This window comes from Salvelinus sp. IW2-2015, linkage group LG13 (genome assembly GCF_002910315.2).
Source record: "Salvelinus sp. IW2-2015 linkage group LG13, ASM291031v2, whole genome shotgun sequence".
In the NCBI taxonomy this organism is placed as follows: domain Eukaryota; kingdom Metazoa; phylum Chordata; class Actinopteri; order Salmoniformes; family Salmonidae; genus Salvelinus; species Salvelinus sp. IW2-2015.
Window position 1 is genome coordinate 47,064,010 of NC_036853.1, and position 15,051 is coordinate 47,079,060.

The 15,051-nt window shown below is 44.0% G+C and overlaps 1 protein-coding gene across 3 annotated transcripts in view; it reads left to right on the top strand.

Moving 5' to 3' along the window:
- Positions 1 to 13,605, top strand: part of LOC139028580 (uncharacterized) — a 105,908-nt gene extending 92,303 nt beyond the window's left edge. For 2 of the 3 annotated variants that reach the window (XM_070446370.1, XM_070446371.1), the window contains exons 2-7: positions 810 to 940; positions 1,135 to 1,308; positions 8,540 to 8,704; positions 9,089 to 9,200; positions 9,443 to 9,570; positions 11,142 to 13,605. In XM_070446370.1, coding sequence (XP_070302471.1) covers positions 810 to 940; positions 1,135 to 1,308; positions 8,540 to 8,704; positions 9,089 to 9,200; positions 9,443 to 9,570; positions 11,142 to 12,251 — 1,820 coding nt within the window. In that variant the 3' untranslated portion in view covers positions 12,252 to 13,605. The remainder of the gene's footprint in view (positions 1 to 809; positions 941 to 1,134; positions 1,309 to 8,539; positions 8,705 to 9,088; positions 9,201 to 9,442; positions 9,571 to 11,141) is intronic. The other variant, XM_070446372.1, reaches the window with a different exon arrangement.
- Positions 13,606 to 15,051: the final 1,446 nt, after the last annotated feature.

Genomic DNA, 15,051 nt, shown 5'->3' on the forward strand with positions numbered 1-15,051 from the left:
CTCCATGGCTCGCCAGAGGTAGCCTGACTGCCATTATGGTACCGAGATGAGATCCTCAGACCATATGCTGGTGCGGTTGGCCCTGGGTTCCTCCTAATGCAAGACAATGCTAGACCTCATGTGGCTGGAGTGTGTCAGCAGTTCCTGCAAGAGGAAGGCACTGATGCTAGTGACTGGCCCGCCCGTTCCCCAGACCTGAATTCAATTGAGCACATCTGGGACATCATGTCTCGCTCCATCCACCAAAGCCACGTTGCACCACAGACTGTCCAGGAGTTGGCGGATGCTTTAGTCCAGGTCTGGAGGAGATCCCTCAGGAGACCATCCGCCACCTCATCAGGAGCATGCCCAGGCGTTGTAGGGAGGTCATACAGGCACGTGGAGGCCACACACACTACTGAGCCTCATTTTGACTTGTTTTAAGGACATTACATCAACGTTGGATCAGCCTGTAGTGTGGTTTTCCACTTTAATTTTGAGTGTGACTCCAAATCCAGACCTCCATGGGTTGATAAATTTGATTTCCATTGATACTTTTTGTTGGTCTGCATAAATTTGTGTGATTTTGTTGTCAGCACATTCAACTATGTAAAGAAAAAAATATTTAATAAGAATAGTTCATTCATTCAGATCTAGGATGTGTTATTTTAGTGTTCCCTTTATTTTTTGAGCAGTGTATATCAAGAAGTTATGAGAAGTGTTACCTTACTTCCTGGCCAATTCTAGACAGTGTCAATAATGTACAATATAGCGTTGAGCATTGATAGTAGCTAACCTAACCACCTCTTTTCTCCCTATCACTCTCTCAGGTGAAGGACATCTCACTGGAGGCCACAGGATCTCTGTGAAACCAGCAGAACACAATACATGGAGAGATGACCAACCAATCACTGTTGATGAGGGGAGTAGAACCTCAACCCAGCACGTTATCGTGATAGAGGTTAGTGTTACATTTAACATTGAATTACAGTTCCTTTTGTAAATCAAATGTGGCCAGTTTATTTCAGAAAGGCTCCCCTCAGCTATTCACTTGCTTACATGTACATCCTCATTTATCTGCCTTAGGGGAGCTTGTGAGACCCTACGACAACTCAACTCATGTACCGGTAATAACCTCCTCTCTTCTTGTGTCAGTCTGCAGATGCAGAGCCTGCAGGTCCTGGGGTCAAACAGGAGAGGTCTGAAGGAGAGGAGGACCAACGGCACAGCAGAGACATCCAGACTGGGGCAGATGGAGCGCCCCTTGTAGTCACGGAGGACCCCACCAACGCCCCAGCGCAGCTCAGGACCCAATGCAGTATCACGGAGGTCAGTGGAACGCCATCCTCAAGTCAGAGACAGACACCAAGACTTTAACTGTAACACACAGGCTTTTACACACAGGATCTGACGACAGGTCAGACCCAGAGAGACTGGAGACGGGGAGACTGGGCTGTCCTCCTGCTCCTGGCTCAGAGTATATACCGCTATTTCAACATAGCCAGAGGATGGTTAATTCCCATGGTGATAGTGACGTGTTAGACACTGGTGGTGATGATCCGTCTTGTTCTTACACTACAGAGATGGACCCTGGCAACATGCCCATGGGTTTAGAGAGACAGACTGATCTGTCCATAGGGGACTGGAACCAGTACAGTAGTAGTGTATACTCTGAAGGGTGCCTAGATAAYKAAGGGGAGGGTCTGGTTGTAGATGAGGTGACTGTGAAAGTGGAGGGTGACGTTCCTCCCACATGGAATCCAGATTGTCCTTCTCCTAGGAGACTCTCACAGGGCAGAGATTTCTTAGATTACAGGGGAAGCTTAGAGACAAATCTAATTGTCGCAACCCACTCCCCTTTACACTCGTTCAGGCATCGTGAGCCAGTGTCCACGTCAATGGGGCCTTCCGATTCAAACGGCTGTGTCCTTTTCGATCAGTTATTGAACTCAAATGACAGGGCTAGAGCCCAGCCTCCTGGAGGGGGAGCCAGATCAGGCAACAGTAAAGAGAAACGGTTCCTCTGCATATTCTGTAACAAAGGCTTCAGCTGCTCCCAGAAGGTGGAGATCCACCAGAGGWTCCACACGGGGGTGAAACCCTACAGCTGCCCCCAGTGTCACATGTGCTTCACCCAGAGAGTCCACACAGGGGAGAAACCCTACAGCTGCCCCCAGTGTCACATGCGCTTCACCCAGACTGGCAGCCTGAAGAGGCACCTGGTCCACACTGCAGAAAGGCCGTTTGCCTGTATGCATTGCGGGAAGAGGTTCTCAGAGAGGACCTACCTCAGGATACACCAGCAGAAAAACCATTCCACTCTATCAAATGGAAACCTTTCTACTTTGTAGCTTATTACATTTAGATCAAACCCTGCATTAAAAAGACAAAGATTAATGTTTATTGTTGTCAGCAGAAAAGGTCCACAGATGCATTTGGAATAATGAGATTGACAGATTTCAGTGTTTAATATTCCTGGTTAGAATATTGCATGATACAGTATGTCACATATAAGCTTAAAAAGTCTGTTGTTACATAGTGTTTGTACTGAGTAGGCTATATAATAACAAATGCCTGTTTCATTTTTAATGGTGTATTTAAAACGTTATGTTCAATAGAATGAAAAGTCCCATCTTGTGTTTAAGACTCGAGACTCTTTAGTATACAGTACCAGTCAAAAGTTTGGAAACATCGACTCATTCAAGGGTTCTTTATTATTTTTTTCTATCTTCTATATTGTAGAATACTAGTGAAGACATTAAACTATACAATAACACATATGGAATCATGTAGTAACCAAAGAAAGTATAAAACAAATCAAAARATATTTTAGATTCTTCAAAGTAGCCACCCTTTGCCTTGATGATAGCTTTGCACACTCTTGCCATTCTCTCAACCAGCTTCATGAGGAATGCTTTTCCAAGTCTGGAAGGAGTTKCCACATATGCTGAGCACTTGTTGGCTGATTTTCCTTCACTCTGCCATCCAACTCATCCCAAACCATCTCAATTGGGTTGAGGTCGGGTGATTGTGGATGCCAGGTCATCTGATGCAGCACTCCATCACTCTCCTCCTTGGTCAAATAGCCCTTACACTGCCTTGAGGTGTGTTGGGTCATTGTCCTGTTGAAAAACAAATGATAGTGGGACTAAGCGCAAACCAGATGGGATAGCGTATCGCTGCAGAATGCTGTGGTAGCCATGCTGGTTAAGTGTGCTTTGAATTCTAAATAAATCACAGACAGTTTTACCAGCAAAGCACCCCCACACCATCAAATCTCCTCCTCCATGCTTCACGGTGGGAACTACACATGCGGAGCTCATCCGTTCACCGACTCTGCGTCTCACAAAGATACGGCAGTTGGAACCAAAAATCGCAAATTTGGACTCATCAGACCAAAGGACAGATTTCCACCGGTCTAATGTCCATTGCTCACGTTTCTTGGCCCAAGCAAGTCTCTTCTTCTTATTGGTGTCCTTTAGTAGTGGTTTCTTTGCAGCAATTCGACCATGAAGGCCTGATTCACAGTCTCCTCTGAACAGTTGATGTGTCTGTTACTTTAACTCTATGAAGCATTTATTTGAGGTGCAGTTAATTCTAATGAACTTATCCTCTGCTGCAGAGGTAACTATGGGTCTTCCTTTAACTATGGCAGTCCACATGAGAGCCAGTTTCAACATAGCGCTTGATGTTTTTTGCGACTGCAAATGAAGAAACGTTCTAAGGTCTTTTACCAAATAACGCTATCTTCTGTATACCACCCCTACCTTGTCACAACACAACTGATATTCTCAAATGCATTAAGAATGATTGAAATTCCACAAATTAACTTTGAACAAGGCACACCTGTTAATTGAAAGGCATTCCAGGTGACTACCTCATGAAGCTGGTTGAGAGAATGCAAAGAGTGTGCAAAGTTGTCAAGGCAAAGGGTGGCTACTTTGAAGAATCTCAAATATAACATCGGTTTTAACACTTGTTTTGGCGGGGGGGGTTACTACACAATTCCATGTGTTATTTCATAGTTTAAAAAACCCTGGAATTTTTTATTTKACCTTTATTTAACCAGGTAGGCCAGTTGAGAACAAGTTCTCATTTACAACTGTGACCTGGCCAAGATAAAGCAAAGCAGTGCGACAACAACAGAGTTACACATGGGATAAACAAACATACAGTCAATAACACAATATAAAAATCTGTATACAGTGTGTGCAAATGAAGTAAGGAGGTAAGGCAATAAATAGGCCAATAGTGGCGAGGTAATTACAATTTATACTGGAGTGATATGTGCAGATGAGGATGTGCAAGTAGGAATACTGGTGTGCAAAAGAGCAGAAAAACAAATATGGGGATGAGGTAGGTAGTTGGTTGGATGGGCTATTTACAGATGGGCTGTGTACAGCTGCAGCGATCGGTAAGCTGCTCTGACAGCTGACGCTTAAAAGTTAGTGAGGGGGATATAAGTCTCCAACTTCAGTGATTTTTGCAATTTGTTCCAGTTATTGGCTTAAGAGAACTGGAAGGAAAGGCGGCCAAAGGAGGTGTTGGCTTTGGGGATGACCAGTGAAATATACAGTTGAAGTCGGAAGTTTACATACACTTAGGTTGGAGTCATTAAAACTTGTTTTTCAACCACTCCACAAATGTCTTGTTAACAAACTATAGTTTTGGCAAGTCGGTTAGGACATCTACTTTGTGCATGACAAGTAATTTTTCCAACAATTGRTAACAGACAGGTTATTTCACTTATTCACTATAACAATTCCAGTGGGTCAGAAGTTTACATACACTAAGTTGACTGTGCCTTTAAACAGCTTGGGAAATTCCAGAAAATTATGTCATGGCTATAGAAGCTTCTGATAGGCTAATTGACATATTTTGTACCTGTGGATGTATTTCAAGGCATACCTTCAAACTCAGTGCCTCTTTGCTTGACATCGTGGGAAAATCTAAAGAAATCAGCCAAGACCTCAGAAAAAAATTGTAGACCTCCACAAGTCTGGTTCATCCTTGGGAGCAATTTCCAAATGCCTGAAGGTACCACGTTCATCTGTACAACGCAAGTATAAACACCATGGGACCACGCAGTCGTCATACCACTCAGGAAGGAGACGTGTTCTGTCTCCTAGAGATGAACGTACTTTGGTGCGAAAAGTGAAAATCAACAGCAAAGAACCTTGTGAAGATGCTGGAGGAAACAGGTACAAAAGTATCTATATCCACAGTAAAATGAGTCCTATATCGACATAACCTGAAAGGCCGCTCAGCAAGGAAGAAGCCACTGCTCCAAAACCGCCATAAAAAAAAGCTAGAATACGGTTTGCAACTGCACATGGGGACAAAGATTGTACTTTTTGGAGTAATGTCCTCTGGTCTGATYAAACAAAAATGGAACTGTTTGACCATCGTTATGTTTGGAGGAAAAAGGGGGAGGCTTGCAAACTGAAGAACACCATCCCAACCGTGAATCACGGGGGTGGCAGCATCATGTGGGGGTGCTTTGCTGCAGGAGGGACTGGTGCACTTCACAAAATAGATGGCATCATGAGGGAGGAAAATTATGTGGATATATTGACGCAACATCTCAAGACATCAGTCAGGAAGTTAAAGCTTGGTTGCAAATGGGTCTTCCAAATGGACAATGACCCCAAGTATACTTCCAAAGTTGTGGCAAAATGGCTTAAGGACAACAAAGTCAAGGTATTGGAGTGGCCATCACAAAGCCCTGACCTCAATCCCATAGAAAATTTGTGGGCAGAACTGAAAAAGCGTGTGCGAGCAAGGAGGCCTACAAACCTGACTCAGTTACACCAGCTCTGTCCTGAGGAATGGGTCAAAATTCACCCAACTTATTGTGGGAAGCTTGTGGAAGGCTACCCGAAACGTTTGACCCAAGTTAAACATTAAACAATTTAAAGGCAATGCTACCAAATACTAATTGAGTGTATGTAAACTTCTGACCCACTGGGAATGTGATGAAAGAAATAAAAGCTGAAATTAATCATTCTCTCTACTATTATTCTGACCTTTCACATTCTTAAAATAAAGTGGTGATCCTAACTGACCTAAGACAGGGACTTTTTACTAGGATTAAATGTCAGGAATTGTGAAACTGAGTTTAAATGTATTTGGCTATGGTGTATGTAAACTTCCGACTTCAACTGTACCTGCTGGAGCGCATGCTATGGGTGGGTGTTGCTATGGTGACCAGTGAGCTGAGATAAGGCGGAGCTTTACCTAGCAAAGACTTATAGATGACCTGGAGCCAGTGGGTTAGGCGACGAATATGTAGCAAGGACCAGCCAACGAGAGCATACAGGTCGCAGTGGTGGGTAGTATATAGGGCTTTGGTGACAAAACGGATGGCACTGTGATAGATTGCATCCCATTTGCTGAGTAGAGTGTTGGAGGCTACTTTGTAAATGACATCGCCGAATTCAAGGATCGGTAGGATAGTCAGTTTTACGAGGGTATGTTCGGCAGCATGAGTGGAGGCTTTTTTGCGAAATAGGAAGCCGATTCTAGATTTAACTTTGGATTGGAGATGCTTAATGTGAGTTTACAGTCMAGCCAGACACCTAGGTATTTATACTTGTCCACATATTCTAAGTCAGAACCGTCCAGAGTAGTGATGCTAGTCGGGCGGGCGGGTAGCGATCGATTGAAGAGCATGCATTTRGTTTTACTAGCATTTAAGGGCAGTTGGAGGCCACGGAAGGAGTGTTGTATGGCGTTGATGGGAATGGACCCTGTTTTTGTTTGGTCGGTCACACACAAAGCACTGATTACATTATCAATGGTGGTTATGGTGGAACCAAACTGCTCGCTGCAATAGAATGGTAACGCAGAGATCAGGCTGGTTCCACCAGGCTTGGTTATGAAGGTGAATTAGAACAAAACTTATCTGTTTCGACCTTTGACCAGGTCAACTGTCACCAACCTGATTCAAGCATCCTCCCTGTTCAATTTATAGGAATGCTCACAGCGAGGGCATGTCTGCGTGATGTTGAGGGTCCCCTTGCTGGTCTTCTCTATGTTGCATGTTTGGCAGCAAACTGAACATCTCTCTAACAACTGCTGCAAGCGATCCTCAAACAATGGACTTCCTCATCTTATGAGGTGGTGTTGACTGGGATGGCCTGTGACAGCGTTATACAATAGAAAGCCAAGTGGTAAATTGCATTCTGTTATAAAGAAAGTACAACGCTTTTTGATAATGCWCTTCACAACCAAAATGACTGTACTACTTGACTGTGTGATTCACCTACTAGTTTAACAAACTGTGTGTTTTTTTATACAACTTTTCATATAACACACATTACCTTTGTCGATGAAGCCGTCTGTCATCAGGGCAGTAACTAGGGTCAAGCTCATTCTAGGTCGTCATTAGTTGCCACAAAGTCATAAACCATGCCGATTTCTATAATTTAACTTATTAAGATGTGATTTTAAAAGTAACCTTAAATTAAGAACGACCCTTTTTACGATATAATCGATTGTGGCTGTGGAAACCCTAATGATACGCTGTATAGATGTAGACTGACTGTAGCTCCATATTGGATTCAGGCCAGGGACGCCATTGCGGGTTGTTGCTCCTAGTTCATCGTATTAGACTCAGGCATGAGTTAACTACCACCATAGTTGCATTCATTATTTAGTTTTGCCCTTAAATAACGTACAGAATACACCTATGAGTTAAACTAACTTGAAGATCCGAATTGTCAAATGATAACGTTATATAACCAGCAGTATGAGCTACCACCTAACTCAATTGTAATGAGATAGTTATCTAGCTAGTTATGCTAAAACGCTAACTAGCCTACTTCGCTTTATCAAAAGATAGCTAACCAATAACGGTGTTAGCGAAATTATGCCAGAGGTCATATTACAGTATATCTGGTTATACTCACCACCACCGAACGTTGCCCACCAAGCTAGCGTTACTATACTGGTAGTGCAGAGGGGACTGGCGAACTCCAACCACCTTTCCGCATACTAGGGTCCTTCCGCAGGGCATGTAAACCGTATAACTGTGTGGAGCCATGGTTAATCCATATAGGGCTTTTCAGTCAGAAACGGCGATGAAAAAAATAGCCCCATTCTGAAAAGCGAAGCGGTGGGGCGATTTGCACGTGGAGCTTGGTAAAATTGGGGATGATTTGTTGGAGCTTGGTAAAATTGGGGATGATTTGTTGACATAATTGTAATCCAAAACCAAACTTCATTCACTCGTTGTGAAGCAGTGGGTTCCAAACTCCGTTTTTGACAAGACTGATTTGGACAAGACTGATTGTCCTATTTTCACTTTGTAGTCAATTTTGACACTATAGTTCATGTTTGTGACTTATAAATGCCACATGGGCCATTTTCAATGGGATTAGTTGCTTTTTATTGGCAGTTGCTCTTTATGATTTTTATTAGGCTGATACGGAAATTGTTACAGGAAATAATCAATGTTCACAAGTATGGCCCCTTACAWGTTGAAAGTGTATTTATTACCTGTGTGTATGTACCTGAGGGAGTGTATGTAGGTGTAATCTGTATCACCTGTCTCTTCCAGGAGGAGGAGGGTCCAGAGGTGCTGCTGGTGAAGGGGGAGGGGTGTGAGGAGGGTCTGTGGAAGCCTGAGGGGAACATGGTCATGGAGGACAACCGGAATAAACCTCCTCCTGAACCCGCAGAGGAACCAGCTGAGCAGCACAGGACCACACACAGTCTCACTGAGGTGAGCCCACTGGGAACTACTGTCTGAATGATATTAGGTTAGTGCCCGTATTCACAAAGCCTCTCAGAGTAGGAGTGCTGATCTAGGATCAGTTTTGCCTTTTAGATCATAATGAATATAATTATTTGGAAAGATCCTAAATCAGCAATCCTACTCTGAGACTCTTTGTAGATACGGGCCCAGGTCTTGCTTCGTTTTGTCTTAAGTGTGGGACCATACCTTTTGAATTATCAAACCATTAAAGAGTGTCAAGTAATCAAATCAACTAATACAGTTGCATATTACTCATAGCAATCCCTCATTGCCCAATCAGAAGATGCTTCATAGCAATGGTTCTCATATCAGATTTCTGGATCCAACATCCTCTCTCTCTATCTCTTAAAGTCAGTTGACATGGAGGAATGGAAGCCTGATCTGCTGCTAGTCAAAGAGGAGACAATAGAGGACGGACCAGAGAGCATTGACCTGCTGAGTGGACTAACGATGGGGYAGCAAGGTAAGGAAGAAATACATATAGCCTGCATACAGTAATAGATCTTCAATGGGAATAGTGTTGCACCTGGGAATTTGTGTCTGAATTTTCATCATTCATKAAATTAAATCAATACAAGCTATGTTTCCATCCAAAAACACACATTATAATGTATAAACTTGACCTGGTAATTAACAAAAAAAACTTCACATGTAGAGTTTTCTCTGCCATGTTTGTAAAGTCTATTTTCTAACCTCTTCCTGCAGGTGGTTGGCTGGAGGCTAACAGAGGACACTGGGTGGCCAACTTGGATTCCCAGACCCAGACAGGTGCAGCCAAAGGCCCTGGGGACGACATCACTGAGCAAGCCAGGACCATAGGCGACATAGTGGAGGTCAGTGGATGGGACAGCGTCCTCAACTCTGAGCTGCGGTACAATACTGTTAACCACAAACAGAAACAGACAGTCAAACACAAAACAACATCCGATCTTGACAGAAAACTGTCTGAGACCAGGAAGAGGCGTAGATTTGTTCTGCAGGGACAGGGAGGTGACCATATGTGGAGGGAAAGAACAGACTCGGCAAGCGATGCTCCGTCCTGCTCCTATAGTTGTGATTCAGAGAGACTGATGGCGCCTCAGGTTAACCCCCTAACAGGTGCTGCATTCAACCTGCCTTCTATAGGATCTATCAACTGGAACATGGACCCTGCGACAACACAGACACTCCCTGGCCTTCATCCTCCTCACACTCCCTTAATGTTAAACCAGACCTCAGACAATGCCAGTGCCTCAACACTAAATGGCTGCACAAGCCCATTGGCAAATGACAGTAGTAGAGATGGAATCAGTAAAGGTGACAGCGCCAAAGAGAAGTGCTTTCCGTGTTCGTTCTGTGAGAAGTCCTTCAGTTTCCCCGTAGAGGTGGAGATCCACCAGAGGATGCACACGGGGGAGAAATCGTTCAGCTGCCATCTGTGCCGGGCCAGTTTCTCACACTCGTTCAACCTAAAGAGGCACCATATGGTCCACACAGGGGAGAAACCCTACAGCTGCCCCCAGTGTGAGAGGAGGTTCTCCCACCAGCACCAGCTGAAGAGGCACCTGAAGGTCCACACGGGAGAGAGGCCATTCGCCTGTATGCATTGCGGGAAGAGGTTCTCAGAGAGGAGCAACCTCAGGATACACCAACAGAAAATACACACAGCCCATGTATAGAGTATTGTAACAAGTCATAAATTACTAGTTAGTGTGTTTGTAGTTCACTTTGTTGGTTTGGGATGTAGCAGGGAACTGGATGAGGTGAACTGAGGAGGGAATGAGTGTGATAAGGCAGAATAGATGATATAGTGATGGTTGGTGTGATTGTGTCTGTAAAAATGCTTCACTGATGAAGAGTGACAGCTATGTCCCTATAGGTTGATACTGGTGTTTTATAGTGGGATAATGATAGTGCCTTAATTCACTTGACAAAATAGATAAGATCCGTGTAACGTAATGTTGAACCTTTTCCAAAGTATTCTAAAATTACATTTTATCAAAGCGAGGGTACCAGATTTACAGAAAAGGTKAAGTGTTACCATAGTGAGAAAAGTTATTCTACTTGTCACATGTATCGTTTTGTGCAATAAAAGTACTGTACTTCATGTTGTGACTGTATGACCATTTTTTWAAATTAAATAAAAATTGTGCTGACTGATTTGGTTATTTTGGTATCATTGCAGGGTCTGAGTTTCCCTTATCTCAGTGGAACCAAAACATTATACTTCATTCTTGAGTCAACAGATATGGACATTTGTTTTTCATAATAAACTCCAATGGGTCTGTATTGTTAAGTATTTTAATCAAAGTGTTAGAGATAGGTTTGACTGGTTAACATTTTATAATGTCATGTTTCTGTGTGTACAGCAAAGCATTCCTTAAATAAACCTTTATATTATCTTCTGTTCAATTTGTGTTTACAGTCTGCAGTCCATGAGGACCTGCTGATAGCCGGTGTTGCTGGTAGGAGAGACTGGACTTCTGAAGCAGCTGGTCACAAACCCTGGCCCCGGATCAGGACAGTGGATCAAGAGCCGTCACTATTCCTTCCTGATTCAGATTCAGGACGGAACCACGAGGGACAAAGACTCGACCATCACGCAGAACACAACCAGTGGACAGGTGGACTGAACAACTTCAGTCCTGGTGGTCATCAGAGAGACAGAGGCTCCAGTCAGGGATCCAGTCTGCAGCCAAGACCCTTCTCTTCACAGTCTCAGAGCAGGGATGAAGCAGGGCCTGGGGCTGATAGAGATAGACCCTCCTGTTCCTATGATACAAACAGCACAGTATCCATGATGAACAGAGCATGTCACCCTGGGGTTCAGCCTTCACAGAGAGTGACAGGAGCCCCCCCTGGTGGTAGTCTATCAGCAATTCGGTCTTCTCCGTCAGGGTCTTGTCTCATGACTGGTGAATGGGTTCATAGAAGGCCTGGGCCTAGCCTTCCTCGGTTACCTCATGGTTACCCTACCAATACAGACCGGGTCAGGATGGGTGTTCCCCACAAGAGGTACTTATGCTATAACACAGCACACAATCCCAACAACACCCAAACAATGGCTAGAGGTCAAGGAAGGAGCTCAAAGACTAACCACCTGACGGTGGTGGCTCCTGCTTCTACTTCCTCTGGTGTCATTGGGTCACAATGTGGGAGGCCGAGCATGAGGACGGACCCAGACAAGCCGTATGCCTGCCCCACGTGTGGGAAGCGCTTTGCTGAGGTGAACTATGTGAAGAAGCACCAGAGGGTCCACACAGGGGTGAAACCCTTCAGCTGTACCCAGTGTCACATGCGCTTCGCACAGGCTGGTGACCTGAGGAGGCACCAGAGGGTCCACACAGGGGAGAAACCCTACAGCTGTCCCCAGTGTGAGAAGAGGTTCTCCCGCCAGTACCAGCTGAATGTGCACCTGAAGGTCCACACAGGAGAAAAGCGGTTTGTTCGCCTGCACGCACTGCGAGAAGAGATTCTCAGAGAGGAGCTATCTCAGCATACACCAGCAGAAAAACCATTCCACTCTATAACATAGAAAATTACAATTCTACTCGATAGCTTCTGATGTTTAGATCAAACCCTGAGTAACAGATTTCGGTGTTGAATATTGCATCCAGACATTTGATATACACGGTATAAGGCACATACAGTGCCTTCATAAAGTATTCATACCCCTTGACTTATTCCACATTTTGTTGAATAGAGCCTGAATTCAAAATGTATTAAATCTTTTTTTAAATCTCAGTCTACACACAATACCCCATAAAGACAAAGTGAACATGTTTTTAGAAATGTATTGAAAATTAAATATATAACTAGCAAATGTATTTAAGTATTCACACCCCTGACTCAATACATGTTAGGATCACCTTTGGCAGTGATTACAGCTGTGAGTCTTTCTGAGTATGTCTCTAAGAGCATGACACACCTGGAATYTACAATATTTTACAAATTCTTTAAGCTCTGTCAAGTTGGTTGTTGATCATTGCTAGACAGACATTTTCAAGTCTTGCCATTTAAGTCAAAACTGTATCTAGGCCACTCAGGAACATTCAATTTTGTCTTGGTAAGCAACTCCATTATAATTTTTGCCTTGTGTTTTAGGTTATTGTCCTGCTGAAAGGTGAAGTTGTCTCCCAGTGTCTGATGGAAAGCAGACTGAACCAGGTTTTCCTCTAGGATTTTGCCTGTGCGTAGCTCTATTCCGTTTCTGTTTATCCTAAAATGTATCCTTAGTCCTTGCTGATGACAAGAATACTCATAACATGATGCAGCCACCACCATGCTTGAAAATATGAAGAGTGGTACTCAGTGATGTTGTTGGAATTGCCACAAATATAAAGCTTTGTATTCAGGGCAAAAAGTTAATTTCATCGGCACATTTTTTGCAGTTTTACTTTGGTACCTTATTGCAAACAGGATGCATGTTTTGAAATATTTTTATTCTGTACAGACTTCCTTCTTTTCACTCTGTCAATTAGGTTAGTATTGTGGAGTAACTACAATGTTGTTGATTCATCCTATCAGAGCCATAAACTCCCTGAGCGGTTTCCTTCCTCTCCGGCAACTGAGTTAGGAAAGATGTCTGTATCTTTGTAGTGACTGGGTGTATTGATACACCAGCCAAAGTGTAATTATTAAGTTCATGTTCAAAGGGGTATTTAATGTCTGCTTCCCCCAAACATGTCGAAAAACATAATTCCACTTTGACATTATGGGTTATTGTGTGTAGGCCGGTGACAAAATCTGAATTTAACTATTTTAAATTCAGGCTGTAACAAAAAAGTATGTTGCATTTTGTGTTTGTACTGTGTAGGTTATATGATGTTTACAAATGCCTGTTTCATTACTTCCAATCAAATAAATAAAAAATCCCAAGAGACTTTTAATGAGAAAATAAATGCAGTTTATCAACGTGGGAGGCCGAGCATCAAGCAGTACGCCTGCCCCACGTGTAGTAAGTGCTTTGCTAGGGCAAACTATTTGAAGGAGCACCAGACCATTCACACTAAGGAGACGCACTATAAGTGCAAACTATGTTACAAGATCTTCTCTTTCCAGAGTAACTTTACCAGACATAGGAGTGTCCACAACCGGGTGAAATGGTAGCAGTGTAGCTTGAGATGTACACAGGGGATATCTGAGAACCATTCTTTAGCTGACATTATAAACTCAGCAAAAAAAGAAACGTCCCTTTTTCAGAACCCTGTCTTTCAAAGATAATTTGTAAAATCCAKATAACTTCACAGATCATTGTAAAGGGTTTAAACACTGTTTCCCATGCTTGTTCAATGAACCATAAACAATTAATGAATATGCACCTGTGGAACGGTCATTAAGACACTAACAGCTTACAGACTGTAGGCAATTAAGGTCACAGTTATGAAAACTTGGGACACTAAAGAGGCCTTTCTACTGACTCTGAAAAACACCAAAAGAAAGATGCCCAGTGTCCCTGCTCATCTGCGTGGACATGCCTTAGGCATGCTGCAAGGAGGCATGAGGACTGCAGATGTGGCCAGGGCAATAAATTGCAATGTCCGTACTGTGAGACGCCTAAGACAGTGCTACAGGGAGACAGGACTTACAGCTGATCGTCCTCACAGTGGCAGACAACATGTAACAACACCTGCACAGGATCGGTACATCCAAACATCACACCTGCGGGACAGGTACAGGATGGCAACAGAAACTGCCCGGGTTACACCAGGAACACACAATCCCCCCCATCAGTGCTCAGACTGTCCGCAATAGGCTGAGAGAGGCTGGACTGAGGACTTGTAGGCCTGTTGTAAAGGCTGGTTCTCACCGGACATCACCGGCAACAACGTCGCCTATGGGCACAAACCCACTGTCGCTGGACCAGACAGGACTGGCAAAAAGTGCTCTTCTCTAACGAGTCACGGTTTTGTCTCACCAGGGGTGATGGTCGGATTKGCGTTTATCGTCGAAGGAATGAGCGTTACACCAAGGCCTGTACTCTGAAGCGAGATCGATTTGGAGGTGGAGGGTCCGTCATGGTCTGGAACGGTGTGTCACAGCATCATCGGACTGAGCTTGCTGTCATTGCAGGCAATCTCAACGCTGTGCGTTATAGGGAAGACATCCTCCTCCCTCATGTGGTACCCTTCCTGCAGGCTCATCCTGACATGACCCTCCAGCATGACAATGCCATCAGCCATACTGCTCGTTCTGTGTGTGATTTCCTGCAAGACAGGAATGTCAGTGTTCTGCCATGGCCAGCTAAGAGCCCGGATCTCATTCCCATTGAGCACGTCTGGGACCTGTTGGATCGGTGGGTGAAGGCTAGGGTCATTCCCCCCAGAAATGTCTGG